Source organism: Neolamprologus brichardi, chromosome 12 (assembly GCF_056152115.1).
Source record: "Neolamprologus brichardi isolate AB-2024 chromosome 12, ASM5615211v1, whole genome shotgun sequence".
Taxonomy (NCBI): Eukaryota; Metazoa; Chordata; class Actinopteri; order Cichliformes; family Cichlidae; genus Neolamprologus; species Neolamprologus brichardi.
The window spans coordinates 19,469,729-19,494,483 of NC_142115.1; the positions used below are offsets into that span (position 1 = coordinate 19,469,729).

The window sequence follows — 24,755 nt, forward strand, 5'->3', positions numbered from 1 at the left end:
TTCAGATTTGCAAAGTAATAAATCCTTCAAACAAAGACGAGGTGATGTTTTAACGTAAGTAAGAGCAGCCAAAAAAAAAAGTAAACCACACACGAAGGACGCAGCTCATAATTCTCAGATGTACGATCTCATTGTCGTTACTATAGCAAATCACTCGGGCATGCGCAGTTAAGTGATAAACACACTATCAGTCGCAGCGGTTGAGTTGCCCTGCAGATTTGGGCGAAAGCAATGAGGTAAGTCAAAGTCTTGAACTTGTTTTTACGGTTAGTCTTAAAGCTTTTTGTCAGAGGTGTCTGTCTTCGTTTTAATGCTCGTGTTTTCTTGAATGCATGTTGCAGGTCAAACGATTAACAAAAACGATAAAACAGTAGCTCCCAAACAGAGAGCCCACAAAAGAGTTCATGCTTGTAGTAATAGCTGGTAAATTGTACTTTCATATTTTCAGCGCATTTCCGTAGTTGTCCCTGTTGGGTAAAAATATGTGTCATTCAAAAGCTGGGACCTCCATACTGAGCCTCGTGTGATTCACTTCAGTGGGAGGAAATTATGTGCTAATGCTTGGGTGACTCCAATTACTGACCCTGCAACACTCTGAGGTTTTAAACCATTCTTCATGTAATCATTAGAGACAGACGTGGTCAGACTGACTTGAATCAAGAGCTGTGGTTTCTTTGTTTATTCATTAATCGTCTCTGCTGCACTGTGACTCAGCATGAGGATTGGACCAACCCTATAAGCGCTTTCCTTCAAATTAATGGTTAAACAATAGCTTTTTTATTTTCATAACAGTGTTTAGTCTTTATCAGCCTTGATTAAGCCTCTTGTCATGTTAATCACACTGTATGACCTGATTCTGAAGTAAACTTAGAGGCTGATTAAAGGTTAAGAGGTCAAAATCTAACCAATCAACATAAGAAATGAAAGTGTACAAACAATACTTCCTTACAGTGTAAGGGCATGTTTGTTGTCATGTTAAATTTCTTTTTTTTTTTTTTTTTTGGGGGGGGGGCTTTGGGTGACAGCAGGTAGCGGGAATGTGATATAACAAGTGGAGCTGTGTTTTATGCCACCAACTCTTTCCCTCCCCCTGGATGTCAGATCTGTTATTCAGCCCACGAACAATAGAAGAGGCTCTCTCTGTCTTAAACAATTCTGTCAAGTCTGCCAGATACCCCCCGTGACACACTGGCACACACACTGTATCTGCCTCCTGTCCAACTCTTTATGCTTGATCCTAATTTTCCCCCGTCACACACACATTTAACTTCTCTGTCTTTCTCCAAAGGGCAGTGCTGTTGGTCTGGGGTGTGTGTGTGTGTTTTGAAGGAGAAAGAGAGGGAGATGATGAAGCTTGGGAAGTAGAGCAAGGAGGCGGGACTTGTCACCATTCACGTGTAGTGCTGATGATGCTCCGTAGAGCATCAACAGAGTCTGTGAAAGAGGAAAGAGGAGAGGGCGCTTGGTTAAATAATAACTAGTCAGCCATGAGGAGCGGTGTGTCGCGCTGCTCTGAAGCTGAGCCAGACTGTCGGGAGGAGACACAGAGGTGAAACTCGGAAGTGGAAGAAGACATCTGGGACGTACCTGTACCAAGCACAGACGCTGCTGTTGCCATGGGGGGCTCTCTCAGCCAGCACAGGAAGGGATCTGTCAGCTCTCCTCGCAAGAAGAACAGCATGTAAGGCTAGATTCTTCATTTGTATGTTTGTCTGTGAGCATGGGGAGATGCTCCAGCTCTTTGGTGTTTTGTCTAACGTGGATGCTTCTGTCAGTGAGGGGGAAGAGAAGTGGGAGATAAGGAATCAAAGTGCAGTGTTGGGACACTGAAGCAAACAGGACTTTCTGTGCTAGGCAAATTTGCCCATCGTGGGAGTTTGAATACTAGTTAGGTATTCAAATCAGACTAAAGGCAGAAAGCAAGCGAGCTCGACTGAGGAGTGGCGCAGCTGATAACATGAGCTGAAGGTCTAAAGCAGTTCAATTTTGACAGCTGCTGTAGTTACCACAGTATAAAACACAATGCTGCTGGCAGGTTTTGATTATGCCGCTGTGACCCTAATTCTAACCCTAATCTGCACTGCGTTAATCGTACAAATTGTGCAGTCCATTTCTTTCAGGTACTGCAGATTCCTGTTTCGTTCATGCATCGTGTTTGACATCCTTAAAGACCTGTGAGATGTGAAAACCACAGCTGTCTGGAACACTTATATTGAAAAAAAGGGCATTTAAATGTTTGAGCTGAGGCTAGAAAGCACCCAGTCACCACTCATTCTCTTCTTTTTCTTAATCCTTTGTCACAAAGAGCGAGTCCTTTCACTTCGTCCTATTTAAAAGCTTTTCTAAGCTCCTTGTAGCGAAACAACAGTTTCGCATTGTGTGTTATTTTAGTGGTTCTTGTCAGTGGCTGTTAATATGAGAAGCACTGCCGCCATGTACTGAAACAGATATTATTTTGGAGATGGCAGCAGAACACAGAGAGCGACTGTAAGAAAAAGCTGCAGAGAACTCAAAGGGACAAACACTGAGACAAAGCCATGTTTAAGAAATGCTCAGCTGGTTTAAAAAAAAATCTCACCGCTCAAGCATACTCCAGTCTTCTGTATCCATCTGTGTTTTTGTAAGGTCAGATGGGGGTTGGGGTCCTCTTTGAGAGAAAACTGGGAAACCAACCACTGGGATTGGAGCTTTCAGCTTAGGATCTAAATTTAGTTGGCTTCATCATCCATTTTATATCCTAACTGGAGCAGTCTTAGATGTACACTGTTTTTTTTGCTCTCCAAAACCCCTGAACACGCAGAGAGTGTCTCACTTGGGAAAAAGCTGCCCTGCATTTGGAGCTCATTTCCGTCTCCATGGTACAAATCAATCTAACGTGGAGTGAAATGTCACATCTTCATGTAGCAAATCTAAGGATAAGCATTGATTTTAAGCATAAGGCTTCGCTGTGGGGTATTACCAGCACAAAGATCAAAATCACGGCTAAATAATTGTGAAGTTAACAGGTAAAAACTTTGATTTGCACCATACATTGGATGTTGAAATGAAGTTAAGAATAAGTATAGCTATATTGGCTTTCTAATGGCAGTTAAACTTGTTTTGATTTGATTTGAAGATATGAATGTAAATACAAACATAAGTTGCAGTGGGGTGTGTCGACTCCCTCCCACACTATGGACACGAACTGTAGTGTGGGAATTGTGTGCTCTTTTGTTCCTGTTGTAGTCCGAAACAGTAGCTCAGCTGGTGCCTGTGCATCAGTCCTCCTCTCTTATTCTCTCATCGCCTCATTCTTTCTCTCTTTGTTTTATCATGTTGCTGTCAGTCGGGTTATTTTAGTGCATTGCAGCACTGCAAGGACTTCGGCTCTGATGATTGTAACTGTGTTCGCTCAGAGCTAGTTTTCCGCTCTGACGCAAATAATTGAATGTTCTCTATAAAATATTCAGGAACTCTTTTGCGATGTGCTTCCCAAAAGCATACCAAAGAATTTGGAGCATGAGCCTCTCTTTGTGTAAATTTATCTCTGTGTGTCTTTTATAACAGCCCTTCCCAAACTGAAGAATGCCACCGCCCAGACTGAAATATGAAAATCTTCTGCTGTCCCACCAAAATTTTAATCACAGCTCTGATCAGCACATCAGATTAAGATAAATAGTTTACTGCTTTACAATTCTGAACTGCTAAAATCTCATAGACAAAAATGTTTTATTCACAACAGAACATAGAAAAGCTATTGAATGTTTAAACATAGACATTTTACAGTTTCATGAAAGATATTTGGTCATTTTAAATTTGATGGCAGCAAAAAAAAGTTGGGACGAGGCAACAAAAGACTGGAAAAGTAACGATAGACAGATTCACAAATCTGCAGGAAAACTGCATTTACAAACCTCACTGCATTGGCTCAGGAACTTTTCTGGGAAACCATTCACTCTGCCATCCACAAATGCAGATTAAAACTTTCATGCCATATTGATTGTCTGCTTTAGTTCAGACGATTAATATGTGAATGGGATCCATAAATGCTGCTCACTTCTCTGGACCAAAGCTCATTTAAAATGGACAGACGCAAAGTGAAAAACCGTTCTGTGGTCAGATGAATCTGGAATTCCTTTGGGAAAACATGGATGCAGCATCCTTTTTAGTAGGTGAGCAACCATCCAGGCTTTTTTAGGGAAGGTCTTGCATATTTCAGCAAGACAATGCTAAACTACATGCCTCATCAGTGACAAGAGCATGTCTTCACAGTACAACGTGGTGAACTGACCTGCCTGCAGTCCAGACATTTTCAACTGAAAACACCCAGAGCATCATGACATGGAAAATACAACAAAGGAGACCCAGGGCTGTTGAGCAGCTAGAATCCGATATTCCAGCGAGAATTAGAGATCATTCCTCTCCCCAGAGTCCAACAGCTGGTCTCTCAGTTCCCAGATGTTTACAGACTGTTGTTAAAAGAGAGATCTGTTACTGCCAAATTCAAAATGGCAGTAACATGGTACATTTGTAAATAATTGAATTCTGATTTTATTCACATTTCACACATAATACCAAATTTTTTTGGAAAAGGGGTAGTAATTATTAACAACAGCATCAGGTTTCCACCTACCGACAGATGAAAAATTAAAGTACCATAAATTCTTTTAGTAAGTTGATGTGGCAACAAGTGCAGCAAGAACAACCTGATTCTAATTCTATGCTAATTCTATAAGTCTGTGTAACCTCACTGGAGGGATGAGGGCTATTGTTTCTTCATCTTGGGGTTTGATGATGGGTTTTGGAGAGAGAGCTGTTCAAAATCTCCCACGGGTGTTCAACTGGGTTAGTATTTGGTGATCTTGAAGGCCCTTGTGAGTAACTGGCACCATTTTCATATAAATCTAATCATGCAGTGACCCCTTGTGCTCTATGGAGAACATTTTTAAAGAGAACACTCCCATCAGGAGTGAAATATTTAGGCTCCCAAAGATGACACCTGATTTTTTATTTTTTTTTTACATTTATTTTTTGTGTCATGTCCACTCACTTCTTTTGCATCCATGTTTTGTATTATTGAATCGCTGACTGAAGCTAGTGTTGGCCTTTGTGTCATTTCGTTTTTCTTACGTGAGGAATAGTTCCAAGAATGACCACTAGATGGAGCCATATCTTTTAAGAAGCCAACATAGTGTTCTGTTTGGATTAGACAATATTACAACAGACTGTCTTTTGTGAGACATTAAACATGCTCTTATGTAAAAGTTATGAGAAAAGTGACTTATTTCAGGAATTCATGGCAACCGTCTTTAAAAGGGAATCCAGGCTCTGTAATGTTTGTATTCCACCAAGTGGAAGTTGAATCTGTAAAAAAAAAAAAAATAGAAAAATGTTACTTTTTAATTTTAGCCATTCGAGGTTGGACGCAGTAGCACTGGTGTGCATGTCCCATGACATGTTTGCCGTTTAGCATTTGTGCTGTGTGATTGTTGATCAAAGAAGAACCATTCAAGGATGACATTTTGCGCATTCACTCGAATGCAGTTTCTAATTGAAATACAGCCGGAGCTGAAATCTAACATTAAAAGAATGTAAGCTGCAATTACACTGGACACAAAACATGCTGATGACTCTGTTATTCTTAGCTGTACTGGGGATAGAAACATAAAGTCAGGTTGGGATGACTGTTATAATCAAAGGCTTTGTAAGCTTTTGGGGCTGACCAATGTCATTTCAGCTACAGCTTAACTTTATTTTTTTCTGGTAGAATGTGTTTTGCGGCCAGGAGAAAGGCAAAAAAGCCAAATAATAATATAAAATACACAGAACAGACTAAAAGATGTAAAATAAAAATGTAAGACGTGAATAAGGGACAATAGTGTAATATTCCTTGGTAGTATTCCTTGGGTATAAAGGCAACATTTTCAACAGTTTATCATAGCAATCTGCTCGTCTCGTGAGACACAGGGCCACTTTTTGTGAAAAGGGGAGCTTTTTTCCAGCTGATGAAGAGGGAAACACAAGAATGTCCAAATTAAAAAATACTCGATAAATGTCAAAGTGAAATCATGTCCAGTGTAACAAAAACTTTTATTAGTATTCATCCAAGGACAAAGAACATTCACAGGCAGTGTGTAAACTTTATACTGGCGCTAAAGTGAGCGTCGGCAGCTAACCTTATATCATCATGCAATGGATTAGGCATAGAAATAAACAGTTTGTGATAGCTGAGATGCCTCACTAATTCCTTCTTAGTCTACACACAAGCACACACTTATCTCATCCAGTATCACATCGCCTCTGCTGCGGCTCACAGACATGTTTATCACGGCCGATTTATTCTTAGCTCGTAACCACACATGCTGCTTTCAGTCAACATTTATTCCGTGATTAAGGATGTGCATTCTTGCTACATTAACTGACAGCACACCCATATAATAGACGTGGTCAAGTGTGTAGGAGTGTGCCTTTTTAATGTGCCATAGTCGTTTGTTTTTGTGTGTGTGTGTTACTACGAGAGCCGATGACCACTTATAGGAGAACATGTATGTGTGGGCTTTGCCACTGTTACTTGTGTGTGCTATTTGTGGTTTCAAGGTATTACATAAGAGTTGATTTTTTTCCCCTTGTATTTTCCTCCTGCTTCTGTCTGCGGTCTGTGCCTCTGCCAGGGAGAGAGTGAGGGATATTTCCACTCACAGACGGCGTACTGTTTTACTTACTGTTTTCCTCGCATGGCCAGTTCACATCTCCAGGTGTTGCAGGGTGAAGAGTTTGTGCAGCACATAGTGTATATCACATATGGCTACTTTATTATGATTATGTAATGATCATGATTATTTGAACTTTGAATAAACTTGTATTTCTCATTCTACACTGGACTGTTTCCAAACAGCTGGCTTGGTTTTAATATCTAAAGCCATTGTTGTAACTGAAATTGAATAAATAATCTTGCATGGCCTTTTCGCTTCACCTTTGTGTGCTGCTTGAAGGGCTTTGTTCGCTGCAGGCAGACCATCCTCTCCAGGACAGACAGGTTTGTCTTCTCATCTGTCCTGATAAGGGAACAAAGGCGACTAAAAGCAAACACAAACAAATGTTTGAGATTCTTCTCCCGCCCCAAACGTTCTTTTTCTTTTCTCTTTCATATCCCAAATCTTTTCATTTCTATTATCTCCCTCTTTCTGCCTCTCTCCTTTCTAACACTTCCCCCGTCTCTGTGCGCTTAATTAAATCAATCTTTTCCGGTTGCCATGGCTCTCATTTGCTCTGTTTTCGCTGTCGACTCATCATAGGCTGAACAGAGCCTCTTTTTATGTGTTCGCCAGTGTGTAAAAAATATGTGTGAGTGCACTGGTTAATCTTTCCCTCTCTCGCTGCCTGCGTGTATCTGTGGATCAGCTCAGTGTGATAATAGCGCTCCTGTCTTTCCTTCCACGTGTTTTGTGGGAGCAGTAAATGGCAGGACGGGCACCTTCGAGTGCAAATAAAAAGCATAAGCAATAAAATGCTTTCGTTCTCATTCCCAGTTCACCTTTTTCACAGTAGTTGGAGCTTCTTCCTGTTATTAGATTATTCATGGTTCATGTTTTTCTTTGTTGTCAGAAAATGCATCTCATCTGGCCTAGATACCGTGCCTGCGTGCGTGCGTGCGTGCGTGCGTGCGTGCGTGCGTGCGTGCGCGCGCGTGAGAGAAAGGGAGAGAGGTATAAATGTGAAAGCCTGGACTTACATAAGCCACCCATGAGCAACCTCAGAGGCATTTGTGTGAGCAACGATGAAGCTTTCAGCGAAATACTTTATTCTGCCGGTGTCGTGCTGAGCTGCTGAATTTAGGTTTGCTGTATTGATTTGTCCTCAGGCTGGCTTGGATCGTTTAAGTGAATAGTAGCTCTGTTAGTTGATGACATATTACTGGATCAGCAACTTTATTCTCAGCTCAGATTTTACTTGCCTGCATTATTATAAATGTAAAGAGACTATTGTTAGTCCTCGTTAGAAATATTTGATCTCGAATCCTCTTTTTCATGCGTGCCTGTGTTGCCAAGTCAAACTGTTACAGCAAATTAAGCTAAAGTACCTTTCAGTCTCACTAAGCAAATTAAGTGACTGAGCAACATCTCAGTCATTTAATTTGTGAGAAACATCCTTCAATCCATGATAATAAAAAGCCAGGACGTCTGTTTTAAAGCAGCCAAAGTTGTAAAGATTTTATAGCATCTGGAAAGCTCTCAGAGTACATACACCACCCACTTTGTGAGATGTGCCTTGGCCTTGACCTCTTTTTGCCTTCAGAATTGCCTTAATTTTTTGTGGCACAGATTCAACTGGAAATATTTCTCAGAAATTTTGGTCCATGTTGACATTATAGAATCACACAATTGCTGCAGATTTGTCAAATGTACACCCAAGATGTGAGTCTCCTGTTCCACCACATTCCAGATGTGCTCTGTTGGATTGAGTTTTGGTGGCTGCGGAGGCCATTTGTTTACTGTGAACTCAGTGTCATATTCAAAAGTTGACTTTTATCCTGATAGTCTGTTATCCATGATCCTGGATACACTGTGGTCATAAAGAGATGGATGTAGAGAGCAACAGTACTCAGGTTGGCTCTGAGGTTTAAACGATGCTCATATGCCAAGAAAATATTCCCCACACCGTTACGCCAACATCACCAGCCTGAACCGTTGATACGAGGCAGGATGGATCGATGCTTTCATGATTTCTGATCAGCCAAAGTTTTTGCCCATGTGAGCTTCAAGGTTTGATTCAGAGATGTTCTTCTGCTTATCTTGACTGTAATTATTTGAGTTACTGTTGCCTTTCTATCTGTTCAAAGCAGTCTGGTCATTCTCTGGCTCTTTGAATTAAAAAGGTATTTTTCTTGAGAGAGCTGAGGCTGACTGGATAGTTTTACAACTCTAGAGGTTTTGTGTGGCAAGCATAGTAGTTAGCAGTTTGTGAAATGCTCAGAAATGCTTGTCTAGTTGTATAAATGAGTGCTTTAAGGTTTATAGTTGTGGGGGGAGGGGGTGATGTTGAGTAAATGGGCTTTACAGCAGGGTATAATTTCCAGATAGCATTTGCACCAGTCTTTTCAGAATACTTCATATACTTACAGCTTTTAAAATGTGTATATATGCCCTATTAATTCTTCTCCCTTAGCCTGATCACCTCATCCACTTTCTCTGTAGTAGTCTGTCTGTCCCAGAGAAAACAGACCCTTCTTGCCTCTTTAAACAGGAAGCTTTGGCTCTCCTTTCCCCCCCTCTCCTCGCTTAACCCTGAAAGGATCGGAGCGGGGAAAGGCAAACTCCTGAGGACAAACAAGAGAGTTAGCAAACATGTGGGAGCAGGGCGAGCTGATGTCTGTTAACCAGCTGATCGTCCGCCCAGACAGAGCGGAGAGTGAAAAAAGGAGGGGAGCAGAGGGAGGAGTGAATACTGATGCTCCAGTAATCTGTGCCGTGTGAGTCAGTGCTGTTTAGAGCAGAGCGGCAACAGAAGCAGCTGCAGCAGTGTGAGGCACGTTTCTCTCTCACGAACGTCAACAAAGCAGAAGAGCAGGATGGGAAATCTAAGCGGCTAAGCAAGAAGAGGAAGTGAGACAGCAAACGGACAAGGCAAAAGAAGAGGAAGAGAATCAAAAACACAGATCGTGCACTCGTGCTTGCCTTTCTTTTCCTTTCTTTTCTTGCGGCACTCCAAGATAAACTGCCAGTTTTGTTGACAGCAGTAGTAATCGAAACAGAGGAAGAGGAAGGTCACTATTAATTCTTAGAAGTGTCGTCACGCTCGGGACTGAACGTGTCGCAAGGATGTCCTGGTTGTCGCCGGTCCAGTGGGCGAAATGGACGTGGTCAGCAGTGACTGGAGGTTCAGCTGATGATGGTCAGCCCGCAGTGAAGAATAACGGAGAAGACATGTAAGAGTGCATGAAGTGAATAGAGAAACATAGCTGCTGCAGTATAATAAATACACTCTGATAGAGAAGATTTGATGCCACGGACTCTCGCAAGTTGATTGTGAATGTGGGTGTTTGTGTGATGACTTCCCTGAGTCATGCTGACAGGTGGTGGTTGTATACAAAGAGACAGAGCATCACTTACAGCAGACAAACTGCTCAGAGCTGTGATAATCTCCGATGCTTTCCTGTGCTGAGGATTGATGATGCTGTCATTTGCTAAACACAGATACTTGTTTAAAACGCAGGCGCTCAGGTTGCTGTTTCACGAGTGTCTGTTTTATGTGCACCGTCGTGTTTCTTTGAGAAACCAACGGTACGACTGCCCAGGCCTGTTTTTATGTGTGTTTGGGTGTTTGTGAGGGCTCTGTGGTAGTCGGAGAACAGTTGCTGAAAACTGTGGGCAGGAGAAAAAAAAAGCCACAGTTTCCAAAGCTTTAGATTTTTTTCTTGTCCATTTCTAGTCTCTAAGTAACCTTCCAAGATTGCAGCCATTGGGGCCGTCACTGGGATGTGACTCAGAGTGTGTGTGTGTGTGTACACAGTGAGGGGGTGAGTGGGTATGTATATTAGGATTAGCTGCTGATGGTGGGGTTGTATGGAGCCCCAGAGTGTCAGTGTGTTTGTGTGAGCTGGTTATCAGAGGTGAAGTGTGGCTGGGACTGTGAGCTTTGTTGCTTGTTGTGCTGTCTTTCATTAGAGTGCAGACATTTTGATGTGCTTTGAAGTGACTGAGACACACACACACAAACCCTTGCTGTTGATGTCCCTCCTTTTTTTTTAGTCTCTCCACAGTTTGGAAATAAATTTTGGCTGGTTGCCGTGGCAGCTGACACAGCAGACCCAAAGACTGTGTGTGTGTCTGTGTTTGTGTGTTTCGGGACACAGTGTGTCGTTACTAAAGAGCAAAGGATGCAGGTGGCCTTGTAGTGCTTCACTTCCTCTCCTCTCCCTTCCTCTAACTTCCTTTAAAATAAAAGCACTTTATGTTTGGTCACTTTGAACTTTCAGCTCTATTGTGCTTGGGTCTCTTAAAAAAACATGAATTCCTTACTGAAAACCTGTTCTGTGTTTGTTAGAAGGAACAAGACGATCCAACGCCCCAAAACAGCATTCAGAGTTTTATAAACATAATTTAGTAGCTGTTTGTAGGACATATGTGCAGCTTATGAAGCTTTTAGTGCCTCTCTGTTCTCACAGACAGCACACTGTTGTCTGAAACGCTTTCTTTAAACCAGGCAATGTGATGTTTATTTTTATCCCATCTTCTAAAGATTTTTGCAAATACAATGTTGTATATTGTGTTTTCTCATTTTCAGCACATTTTATTTTCAAAAGGCAACATTTGACTTTTAGTTCCAGATAATATCATGAATAGTTGAGCTCAGTTGTAGCTCAGTTTCATGAATCTATTCATTCCTCTGTCTCACAGTTCAGACTCCGAGGGGACCTTCGAGACTCCAGAGGCCGAGTCTCCGAGTGTTGTGAAGCTGCTGGGCCAACTGGACAACTCCAACCATTCAGGTGAGATTGCTCAGCTGCTTAGCTAGTTCATACACTTGTCAGAATCCACCCTACCTGCAGGATGAGCGTGATTGGTGGTACAGAAAAGGCAATGAGTCTGTGTCCTCTTATTTAACAGACATGAATTGGTTTCTCGTCATTTCATAAACAAAATAAGCTTCATGCTTGAGGAAAATGAAAACCTGATTAACAAAACTAGTAAACCACATTTATTCTATTAGCTACACATATTCAGTTATTTAATGAGCCAATCACATGGCAGCATTTAGGCACACAGACATGGTTAATATGAGCAAACTGAGATTAAGGAAGGGTAAGAAAGATGATCTAAGTGAGTTAAACAGCATGAAAACATGTATACATTCTGCTGTATGATGTAAGGGCGTGTAACTATTGACCATGTCCATCCCTTTATGACCACACTGTGCCTGTGTGTCTTCTGATAGACATGGACACAATTAATCTTGCACTGGGGAAATTCAGTTATTACAACAAGGGTCAGGAAGAAAAAGTTAATTAAAGATGTGGTAAAAAAACAAAAAAACAATATCACCCCGATTTGTATGAACAAATGGTTACCAAATGCAGCAAATTACACAGAGATTTTTTTTATATGTACCTACAGTGCAGTGGGAATGATAATGTTTACAGATGGGTTTTTTAGCTGGTATTTATCCTGCGTGGTTATTGTGCAGTCTGACTGCTGTTGGGATGAAGCACCTACAGTAGCGCCCTGTCCTACACTGTGGCTGCAACAGTCGACTCCTGAATGTCTGCTTACATCAGGATAATGGACCATGCCACATATTTCCAATCATTTGTGATTTTGTTTTAGCTCTGAGAGGGGTGTTAAAAGCACCTCTGCGCATGAAGCCTAATCGGACTGACTGCTGACATTACACACTCACAGGTGGGGCTGGGTAACAAGCCGGTTTTTCTTGTGTCACACAATGCTGAAAATTAGTCTTCCATACTTTCTATAACATGTATTTGTATTGGTACGGAAGCACGGATAATCCATAAGCGTTTCAAACAATACCTGATCTAATTCTCAGGTTGCTGCTAAGATTTCCAGTGTGAAAGGTTTTCCTCATAAGATGTCGGATCTAAATCTGCACTGAGAGTCAGTTTAGACAGGCGGACATAAAGAAAGATGTCACAGTTATTGTTATTACTTCAGAATAATAGCTTGTTGAAGACTATTACTTTCATAATTATGCCTTCTTTTTCGGGTTGGATTTGTTTTTGCTTTCTTTTGTAATTTGGAGAAAAGTGATACTTTTGTTGTAACAGTAGTATTTACGCTAGTGTGCGTTTAAAATGTTCAGACAATGCAAAGTTGCTTTGTGTAACTTCATACTGGGAATATTATGTTGCTCATTATGCAGTTTTAGCGTGCCAGAATCTGGTCTCGGATCAGCGTACTGTGATCTGCTCAAAGTGTGCTTATGAAAGGTAATCAGACATGTAAATGAGCTCACTTCAGTGAGGCACAGACTTGCAAACGACGCGGGCTGAATCCTCTCTTTTTGAACCTGCCAGCAAGGCCTACTGGGGTGCTTCTCACCCCCTCTTCCTCAGCTGTCCTGCTTTCAGACACGCACAGACACAAGTAGCACGCATTACCATGGCGATGGCGTTTCTGTGTGGAAGCAAATGCGATTGTCACAAATGTTTCCCCATGTCCTTTAATGATGATTAAAAAGTGATTGATTTCGTCTGTGTGTGTGGATATGTTGTGTCCATTTTGCACGGATGTGTTTTGTAACCACAGTATATGTGAAGCTGTGCCACACAGTAATAGAGATTACCGTATTTGTTATTGAAAGTAGTTTGCAGACAATAGCATTCTCCTTTTTGGGCTGAAACAGTCACGTTAAGTTAAAAAAATCTGGGTTAGTTTCATGAATAAAAGATCAACTGTGGAGAAACTGATACTTGGGTTCCCTATAATTAGAAGACTTGTGGTTCTGGGAAACTACTGCCTTTTCTTGGGAACATCCACACGCCACAATCTAACTAGATGTATTATTTAAACAATAATGAAGATGAAACCTTAGGCAGTTGTGTGTATGCTTGTATTTGTTTCTCTGTTCAGTCTTCTGTTCCTTTCTTTTTCAGTGAGCTGTGAATCTGTAATTCAGCTTGATGTTGTTTTTGTTGCTAAGCCACGTGGTGGTGGTGCATACGTCCTTTGCATGACTGGGTGTGGTTCCACTACATCTGTTCCTTGTCTCCAAAGGGCGTTTCTGTTGTGTGCCTGAAAGTACCCTGATTTCAGCTGAAGCTTAGCTGAACTTATTCTGTGATTCAGTGAGCCTCACGTTAGCATTCGATCAGAGCAAACTGTGTGAGAAAGAGCTGAAACCACAAAGCCTCGATTCATGTTTTGCGCGTACGGAGAGGTCCCTGTTGCGTTATTAACGGGCGTAGTATTGTAAGTTTAACAGTATGTGGATGGGTGAGGGGGTCTGACTTGTTATAGAGATTCCTGTGTTTCAGCTGCTGCTGTGGTTGTTAGCTAGCTCTTAAAGAGATGTATAAGGACACAGGAAATGAAGTGTTCTTTGAGGAAGTCAGCAGCCATTTTAAGTGCTCTAACAGGAGAAGGAAACGTTTCATGAATCACTACAAGGTTAAATCCTCCAGAGACAGATGCAGTCTTAACATAGACACAGGACGGGGATGTGAGGTTTCATGGTTTACAATCAGAGAGTCTGGAGGAACTGGAGGAGTGGATTTATAGATAGCAATGCTTTGCACAAGTTATTAAATTTAACATGTTGGTTAACACCCCTACTGTATTCTTTCATTAGCAGCAAATTATGATGCCAAAATGTTAGTATCAAAGTTACAGTTTATTATGTGCCTTCTAATCCATCCACCTATGGATGCATCAGGGGCAACTCAGGGTTCAGTATCTTGCCCAGGGGAACTGTGACAAGCAGCCATGGGGAGCAGAGTTATTATAGTTTTTGTATTTTCTTTTTTAATTTTAATTTCATTTTGAAATTTTGTTTAATTTAGTTTCAGTTAGTTTCCGCAGTGGATTTACTTGCGTCAGTTTAGCTTTTATTGTTTGAAAGTGTTTAGTTTACCATAAGTTTAGTCCTTGTCATTACTGAATGGAGTACATATGTCAGAGGCAAAATGCAAGGAAACCAGTACAGTGTCACAAAGTCTTGTATACATCCAAAGTCTTTATAAACACATCCATCGAAGCCTCATCAGGCAAGTTGTAAGGAAATTGTTACTAAACTAAAACTCAGAACATTTGCTGAGTTTTTCAAGCTAATTAAATATTTTCAGGTCATTTCTTTGTCTAAAATCTAGTTTTTATCTTTATTAGAGTTAACCCTTTTTTGTAGTCTAAGCCAGGTCAGGTCAGCTTTATTTGTATAGCACATTTAAAAGACATCAAGCGTCAGCCAAAGTGCTGAACAGAGGGACAATGTAATCAAACAAAAGAAAGAATTGAGATAAATGAGGTAAAGAAATTGTAATAACCTTGATGGGGAGCTGGGTAGTAAACGATATACTATATGGACAAAAGTATTGGGCCACACCTCTCAACCTTTGAATCCAGGTGTTTTCCGTCTTAGCTCGCCCTTTTCCCTCATTTAATTTCTTTTTTTTTCACAGTACAAAGGTTAACTAGTTAACTTAAAACTAGCTAAGTAGTGACATTTAAATAGAGGATTCTTTTTGTTTCTAGATTTTCAGTTCTGTAGTCTGTACGGAGCAGTTCATTGACTCTTTGTCAGCATGTTAAGTGTTTCAACTATATAATTTTTCCAGCTGCAAATCTCAGATGAGATTGGCTCCCTCTTCACCTGCCTCACCAAAACATAACTGGATCCTTTGCAAGTGATCCTGTACAGAAGCTTGTTTGACACAGATCCTGATTTTATTACAGCTGTTTTCTCTCAATCACTTTCGATACAGCTCTCAGTCACATACATACATTAAAAATATCTTTGCAGCCCTGTGGCACAAGTAGATCGATAAAGGCTGTCAGCAACATATGAGTCTGTTTTTAGGGTTTTGCATCCTAAATGTTGAAACTCTCACTGTAGAGAGTTGAAAACAGCTTCCGTAAACCTACATTAGTGCGCATTTTAGTCCCCACATGTGTTTAAATCAGCATACCCAAATTGTAAATAAACTGACTTCTATTTTTCGTTTTTTTTCCACAGTTTTTCCTAATGTTACAAACCACATTCTGAATACAGTCTCCAGCCAGGATCTTGGTACCGCTCCATCCCAAGAGGTCGATTCTCTGAACAACCTTACCAGCTCCTCGCCTGACAACAGCAGGTTCAGTTTGGATCAGAACCTTAATTTGACCCTCAGTAACAAACCCGAAGTGGTCATTTCCCCATCAAGGACTCTTCCACAGACTGCCCGGCCTCCGACACTGTCTGTCGTCTCTCCGCTGAACAAACCCGATCCCTCCGAGGTGGATGACGAGGCTCCGGTGACGTCCGACTCAAGCCCGGATTCAAACTTGACTCTCAGTCATGACATTAGTGTGGATTCGGATTTGCTCAATGGCAACATGGACTCTGACATTTCGCTACCAAGCACAAAACTGACCTGCGAGCCCAAAGGGTCAATTATCACGTGAGTACGTTACAGACTTGTATACGAAGCCCTGTCCTTTCCAGTCATCAACCATAATCATCCCTGTTCCAGTCGATGACTGCAGTTACACAAATGCTGAATCTGAGCCAGGGTGACTCACACATTTTCAAGCTGAACAAGTGCTTTTCTCTTTTAGTGGCTGTAGGGAACAGTACTGAATGCTCACTATTGTCCTCAATGAACCTAGGAGATCAAAGTGTTCCCATTTTAATCAGCCGTGGTCGCCTGTTGTGTGTCTTGAAAAAGTCCTGTGAGCTGTTTTTTCTTCTTCTCTTCTTTCTAATGAAGAAGTAATATTCAGCATTATCGTGTTTAATAATGTTTTTTTTGCAGTAGTGTTGGTTTTATTTTAAGAAGTTTTAGAATTCAGTCAGAAAAGATTTTATTTGAAATGCCTGCTTTTAACCCGTGGATGCTGATGAAAGGCTGGATATTGTAGTCCTGTCTTCATACCTGGATTAAGTATTTTTAAGAAAAGCTTTGTTTTTGCAAAAAGATTTCTTTCTCTTCAAAGGTATTAACCTCCTTAACGTTTCTGTAACCCCCTCGTCGTACGACGTTAAGATGTCAAGCATCGCCCTCTGGTGGTTTTTAACCAGAACTCCATATTTACCACTAATTTGAGCTTTTAAAAAAGATTCGGCACAGGCATGGTTTTGTGAGTTCGCAATATCATTTCAATTATTTTTTGTGTTATTTATTTTATTTAACAAAAGTGGGGGTTTTTTGGACCTAGATTTTATTTTTTATTTTAGTTTTAGTTATTCAAGGTATCTGAGTGGACGATCACATATGAGGGTAAAAATAGCACCGGCAAGTAGATGTTTAGGACATGTTTCGATGATCTCTTTATCTGCCGTCTAGTTTTTGCCTCAGTTTTCAGTTTACTAAAGAACAATAATCCTGCACTCACCTTGTGTTTACCCTGACTCCTATCCCGTCCTCTCCTGTGTCTTTCCTTCCTTTTCCTTCAAACCCTGTCATGCTGTGTCCCTTTTCTCTGTGTGGCCTCAGGACTGCTGAGCAAGTCCATTTCCTCTGTGTTCTGTTGTAAGTACTTTGTAACTGTAGGTGCAGAAATGTTTGTGTGGTGTAACTACAGCTCTTTTTTTTTTTGTCTTGCATACATTCATTAATTCTCCTTTGATCACAAAGCGAAGGTGGAAGAAATTGTGGAATTCATTTTATTAAGTAGATGAGAGAAATGGTTAGTGGTAACCCTACACATCCCTCCAATGCTCTGTGCAAATGTTGTTTAAATTTGGCAAACAGCTTCTTCATTAATCTGCTTTTTTTGCTGTGTGTAATTCAGCACTTTTAGCAGAGCATGCGAGCGCAGCACACACAAAGCAAAGCTATGTGGCCCAGCTGTAAGGCTTTCTCTGTCTCCTAATTTCTCTTCTCGTCATCACACTTGTCCACATGTATGCACACACGGATGTGATCTGTTTGTGTTAGTGCTGATGTTGTCATTTGCCTTCATATTCAGGAACTCCTGCAAAGTAAAGCAGAACCAGCCAATCCAGAACGACTTTATCGGACAGGTAAGCACTAATAGGTTTTCTGCTGTTGAGCAGCTTCAGAATCGCTGATTAGCACTGCAAACTACATGCATGATGCAATGGCTATGGATGATTGAGTTTGCTGCTGTTGAAGGATGACCATCATGGAGACCACGCCACAGATGAGGAGAAACTGGCAAGCAGCGTTGGGGTCAAACCAGAAAAGGACCAGAACAGTGAGTCAAATGATTAATTTAGGTTTATTTATACTTAAAATATTTACTTTTCTCATGGCCACTTCACCATAATACACACAGTACACAGGGCACACACTATCCCGATATCAGATAACTGTTAATAATTGTCAGCCTGCATCAGCTTTCCACTTGGATCAAACAATCAGCCAGGGTTAATCAATACTGCACATCAACTAGGTCATCTTTGCCGTACCGTCACATACACAATAATCATTAACTTCACATGTAATTTTGCATCACATTGAACCCTGTTACTTTGTGAGTTATGAGCAAGAAAATCATTATGAAAATGTGCTAGGAGGCCTAGAAGCATTGAAATACAGCTCACATTCACAATAATTCAAATATATATACAGTGAGTGAAATACTTACATCATAATTTTTTTAAAAAAGTAAATGTAATTAGATTTTACACAACAAAATGTTGTTTAGAAGAATACATTTATATTTTATGTACTGTAACCTAGTCTGTTACATTATATGGCACTAAATGACCCAGTGACTGCTGTTTCCTTCTAGTCCAAGATTGCCAGGTGACATCCAAACCGGAGACATCAGACTGCTGCTCTGTGGTGAGATACCGTCACATTTTACCACCCAGTCATTTCCCTACATCTGCTGCATGTACAATCCATTTAAAGACAGCAAAAGTCTCACTATATAGAGCAATTTCACTGTTAGACCAATGATTTTTGGCTTGAGGCTTTCATGTTGGTCAATGTGCTGTTGGAGCTTTGACCTTTTTAGTCTTTTTCCCTCCTCCATGCATCTCCATGGAAGTAGGTGAAGTTGTGCCAGAAACCTGTGCTCTGCTCTCTGGTCTATTTATACATCATCAAACTAGAAGCTGTCGTGCATATTCTTTGTTTGTTTGCACCCTCCATGATAATACCATCTAGTGAACACTAGGTGGGGCTAAAGCAATCTTTTATGTCTCAAGCAAAGCTTTTAACATTCACTAGTCAAGTGTTTGACTCAGTCTGTTTCTCATTTGTTCTAGTTTGCGTAGCGTCTGTGTTAAAAATAAAAACGTTATAAGAAAAAATAAAGAATAATGGCAATGAGCACTTAATTGTAAGCTTGCCATGTAACATATATAGCTCCAATAATTATGACACTTTATGTGAAATAGTAAATGCCATTTGTGGACTACATTTTGGCTATAAATATGACTTTGGAGAAATACCAACGCACTGATGCCTATCGTACTTCCTTAAATTCACAACTGGACAAATTATTTTGAGTTTTGTGGGACTTTGATGTTGCGACCAAATTTTAGCTGGATGAAAAAAGGGCAAAATGCAGCCTTGATGTTCAGACTGAATTTTAGGCAGTTTTCAAGTAGAAATGGTAACATCTCTACTTATATTGTTAAATAGACTGTAATCAACAGGATTTATGGTTAAATATAAAATAAAGAAATTACCTGTTTTGCAAGTATCTTTATGACTCTGCATTATTGTACCTACATTATAAGGAATCCATTTCTTTTTGGCCACCTAAAACATCTTTGTGGAACTGTTATATTATATCTGTTGCAATTTCTGCTGCCATCTTGGCCAGATCTGTCTTGAAAAACTTTTTTTTTTTACGTCAGTGACACTTTTTTAGCAGGATAAACAGATGTTATATAAAAGTCACTTTGCCAAAAAAAAATGACTGGAACTTCTGCCTTGTGACAGGAATGTTGTTTGTGGCTCTAAATGTAGTCTAGTATAAATGCAGTCTGCAGACAAAACAGTCACTTTAAAAACAATGGCTTTGACATGTCCTGGCATGTTCCAGCACTATGTGTAAATGTAACAGTGGTACTTTGCCACTTCATAATAAATTAATTGATACTTCTGCACAGTAAAAATAGAAAAATTGTCTGGCTGAATGCTCAGTGTGCAGTTTAGAGCTCAAAACTAGTACAGTACTGATACGATGACTTCACTGTGCTGCAGGAGGTATTTAGTGTCTGCCACTGTGCTCATGTGCTCAGGTGACAGATGGATTATGATTATCATTCAGCAGATTAGAATATGACAGCCATAATCCAGGGAAGGACAAAACAACAGAGGAGAGAGAGACGGAGAGAAGGAGGAGGATTGAGGTCTGTAAGAACGCTCATTGAAAGCCAACGGCTGGTGTGAGGTGAAAGATGAGCAGTTTGAGAGAAAAATAAAAGGAAAACAAAGAGAAGGAAAGGAGTTGGTGTGTGGAATATCTTCATATAACAGAAAAGTTACACAAAAACAAGAAAACAGCACAGTTTACATGGAATATATGGTGTAAATATAAAACTGCATTGAACGCTAAACCAGTACAGAGGAAAAACTTTGTTAAAGTGTGCAGATTGTTCAGTTTTATGGGAGTTTTGTTGAATGCTGTTTCCCAAAATAGTGAAAACTGTTTGTGGCCTAGATAACTTTAAATTCTCGACGGTTTAGTGGGTAAACCACTTATTAGTCCCGTACAAAAGAAAAAGACACAGGAGAGCATGACTGATTTCCTTCTGCTCTCAGCAGTATGAAGACACGTGCAAATTGAAGAACAAGTCGGGGGGAAGTGAGATGCAGAAAACGGGAAGTCAGGTCCTGGATTCCATCTGCATCAGTGAGGCAGAAAAACAGGCTGTTCTCACCCTTATCAGAGAGGAGGTACACTCTTCTATCACACTCATTCTTCAGTGTTGCATGTCATCAGTGTACTTTTTTTATTTACTTGTATTTTTTTACTTTGACAAGGTTTCATTCATGCACACAGTTCATGCTCACAGGAAACGTCTTCTTTCAGATCATCACTAAGGAGGCTGAAGTCAGTGACTGGAAGAAAAAGTATGAAGACTGCAGGAAAGAAGTGGATGAGATGAGGTTAGAAATATGAGAAACCACTACCATGAGAGTGGTCGCGTAAGGTTTTGATAAACTATGATAGGTTAACTTATCTCGCCTCTATCACTTTTAAAAGCAGAATGAATGAATATGGAGCTCTTAGAAACCATTCTGTGTCTTATTACAGAAAGATTGTTGCAGAATATGAGAAGACAATCGCTCAGATGATTGGTGAGTGGAAATACTGAGAGATATATTTGAACAGTTTCTAACCCTGACATAACAGACTGTTATTTTCCATCAAATCAAACATTTCAAAGAATTTGTGTTATCTCTTATCGAGCCTGCAGTTATGATTTCTGATGTCACATCAGTGAAAAACCAAATTCCTCCCTGCTTGTGATTAAAAATGCAATATTTCAAGCAGTTAAGTCTGAGAAAAAGTTGTGTACCACGCCTTAACAATAGCTGCTTCTTCTTCTGTCAGAGGACGAGCAGCGCAACACTGTGAGTGCCCAGAAGGCTTTGCACACAGTGACGATGGAGAAAGACGCTGCCCTGGCAGACCTGAACTCAGTGGAGCGCTCGCTTTCTGACGTCTTTCGCCGTTACGAAAATATGAAGAGCACCCTGGAGGGCTTTAAGAAAGTAAGGGGTATATGCCTGTCAAGTCCAAGTGCTGTGATGATGAGCTGATAGTAGCACAAATTGGAGGATTGTAAGAGGATTAAGGTCAGAATAAGGTTGGATGCTATCCTGTGATTAAGGGCAGTGGTCTTAAGAGCAACAACACAGGTTTAGACCAATATTTCATGGTTCCCAGCTTTGTCAGATGCCACATAAAAACCAAGTGTATGCTGAAATCTTTACCTCAGTTTGGTCCAGGACTTAAATAGAGTCCTCACTTTATGTGGTTGTATTGGAAAGACTTCTAGGTGTAAACGTGTTAAATTACAGTGTAGGGCATTACTCTAGTTAAAGACCCGAGTTAAGGGAAGAATTAGAATAACAAAAGCATTCACTGTAAAGATGACTTCTAAGGTGCACTGTGTTTGGTTCCGCATGGAGAATGAAGAGGTGTTGAAGAAGTGTGCACAGGAGTATCTGGCCAGAGTCAAGCAGGAGGAGCAGAGATACCAAACACTAAAGCTGCATGCAGAGGAGAAACTGGACAAGTATGTAGAGAGCAAATATAAAACTACAATAAGAAACGAAACACTCGACAGATTCAGTTTCTGTTAATTATCTCATTTTATGCATCTCTTAGAGCTAATGAGGAGATCGCTCAGGTGCGTGCAAAGGCGAGCGCAGAAAACATGGCGATGACCGCCAGCCTGAGGAAGGAACAGATGAAGAACGAGTCTCTGGAACAAGCCCTGCAGCAGAAGGTGAATTGCATCATGGATACAAAATCTGCTCTGAGCCCCTTTTTGTGTGTAGTAGTGATGGACAGGCTGACAGAGGAGGACTATTATGTTTAGAGAAGACATTGTCATTTATAGCGAGAGTAGGGAGCAAGTGCAAGAGAGTCTGGAGAGTTGGAGGTATGCACTTGAGATAAGAGCAAGCAAGACAGGTGTGAAGCTGCAAGGAGCAGAGATGGTGAAGGTGGATGAGTTTAACCTGGGGTCAGCGATCCAAACAATCGACAATGCAGTTCAATTCACTTTTATTTATACAACGCCAAATCACAACAACAGTCACCTCAAGGCACTTTATATTGTAAGGTACACCCTACAATAATACAGTAATAAGACAGTGAAGAAGAGAGTGCAGGCAGGGTGGACATACAGAAGGGTGGTGTGACAGAGGTACATAGTAGGGATGAGGTGAGAAGGATGCAGATGATCCGCTGTGGCGACCCCCAAAGGGAAAAGCCAAAAAAGTAGTTGAATACAATAAATAGTCTGGACTTTGATTGGATCATTTCCAAATAAGCGTACTTAAAGAAACAATCCGATTAATATTTACATATGATTTGCACTTGTATTTGTTAAACTAAAGGGATCCTGCAGCTGGCTTGCGCTGCCACTCAGCTGAGGTGCACACCATGAAAGTTTAGTTACAGCTTGTCACACTTGAACGATCACGAGCCACTTCCTTCTACAGTGAAGTTTGCTAAATAGAAATTTGTTCCTACATGAAACTGCTTACAAGAAAACTTTTGTTGTGTTTTTTCTTCTTCTGGGTATCTAGGTCATGATTTCTGGCAAATGACAGTGCTGCTGAGTTTAAAAAAAAAAAAAGCATTTTTGGTGGTTAGATGGTATTTACTTACTTTCCTCTATTCTGTTTTTTTACAGAATCAAGAGATCGAAGAACTGACAAAAATCTGTGACGAGCTGATTGCCAAAATGGGAAAAACAGACTGAGGATTTCTTTATGGGAATCAACCATGATTGTCCGTTCCTCTGGCCCCGTGCATGCATTCAGCCCTGAAGCAGTTCTTATACCCTGTACCTGCCCTGCATCTCAGAGCCTGCTTATGTACAGACGTCTAAAGTAACTTCTTGTATACTACGATTGCACTACATGTGACAGGAACCAAGAACGCTCTATACATGTTAATTACGTGTGATTATCTTAGTTTGTTTTGACTTCGTGCCCATTTTGAGGCCATCTGGGGGCCTTGTGCTTTTGTCAATCATTCCTGCGAACAACAGCTCAATTGTGACTAAATTTTCCCAGCAGCTTAACCGCTAAATTCCCAGCAACTCCTCATGCAGGGTGACATCAGATTTAATCTAGGCCGAGATTTGTTTTAAAGTTACATTTCAGCTCAGTTTTGTAGAAGGAATATTTTCTATAAAAGAAGCAGTCTATAAAGTGTATTTTTCTACGACACAAACGTGGGTTCTATGCTCACCGAGGAAGGCTCAGGGGCATTTCGTCAGGGTTGAATGAGGTCAAGGTTAAAGTCAAGCTGCACAAAACAGGAAGAAAGGGGTTTAGGATCATTTGAGGAAGTACAGCAGCCCACAGAGGCTTTTGTTTGTTTGTTCAGTTATGATATTGAAAGCAAGCTGCACATAATTAATATCATTTGTTTAAACTGGTTCAGACAGCGGCACATTTGGGATGCTCGACAATTCAAAAAGCCACAGAATATTAATCAGTCACTTTATATGTAAAAAAAAAATTAACCTGACAATCACATAAAGATTCACGGCTTCATCCTGTGTGCATAAACACAAATTTGACTTACTAACTGGTGTTAATGATTGCGAACAGCTGGAAAGGAGAAAAAGAGTCACTCTGTATGTCAGCTGAAGGCTAAAGGCTATTATATTATTTTAAGTGCTGCTGTTCTGTGTGTCAGCAGTTTTTGTTTAACTTTCAGTATGTCACCGATTGCTCACTAAATCACATTTATCTCTCAGACTTTGACACCTTTGTATTTTTTTCCATTGCTTATGTGCGATGATGAACATGTGAGCCTTATTGCTTGTGTTTACAGCAGTACACTAGTAATGCAATAGAAGAATATCAATTTATTGCATGTTTACTTTCACATCTTTGCATTTTTCAGAATGCACACAGTTTTTTCTTAGCACACCAATAAAAACTAGATCGGCACAGCGCCGCAACAACAGTAAAATTAGAGCTGGTTCCCATATTATACAGTAAAAAGTTTTCTCTTTTAGAAAAACAAAAAATGTGTGAAAAGATCAAAGCTCATTCAGGTTTTATCATAAACTAAAAATATAAGCCTTTCATTTTGATGTTGGTACTTTTTGGTCAGTCACTACTGTAACTTTCTTAATGTCGGATAACTTAATTGGCTTTGTAACTTTAGCCCCTGTAATTATTTAAATATATATTTGTGAATTAGAAATGACGATCTCACTCCTGTGTGGAAGCGACTTGAGCGTTTGTACATCCTTCCTGAATAAACCTAAATAGAATTTGTTCTGCTATGTTTGATTTTTGTTTTCCTGTCTGAGTTCTCTGTATGTGTCAGTGTGCATGTGATGGCCGCAGCTTTGGACTCGCTGCTGATTACAATGCATAGCGCTTACATTTTACACATACATTACATTTTATATGCACACTGTAAAAAGCTTTAGTA

General features: G+C 40.4%; 1 protein-coding gene across 4 annotated transcripts; it reads left to right on the forward strand.

The window, feature by feature from the left end:
* The first annotated feature begins 161 nt into the window (after positions 1–161).
* Positions 162–24,595, forward strand: LOC102787028 (transforming acidic coiled-coil-containing protein 1-like). 4 transcript variants are annotated; one of them, XM_006784187.2, is made up of 13 exons: positions 162–236; positions 11,376–11,467; positions 15,664–16,090; positions 17,601–17,655; positions 17,768–17,849; positions 18,390–18,442; positions 20,378–20,512; positions 20,649–20,725; positions 20,874–20,917; positions 21,174–21,334; positions 21,755–21,861; positions 21,954–22,074; positions 22,990–24,595. In XM_006784187.2, exons 1-13 carry the CDS (start codon positions 232–234, stop codon positions 23,056–23,058), a joined length of 1,428 nt encoding a protein of 475 aa, XP_006784250.2. In that variant the 5' UTR covers positions 162–231; the 3' UTR covers positions 23,059–24,595. The 4 variants fall into 4 exon arrangements, with proteins under 4 accessions (XP_006784250.2, XP_006784249.2, XP_006784247.2 ...); XM_006784186.3 differs by lacking the exon at positions 162–236 and adding an exon at positions 1,328–1,681; XM_006784184.3 differs by lacking the exon at positions 162–236 and adding an exon at positions 9,448–9,904.
* Positions 24,596–24,755: the final 160 nt, after the last annotated feature.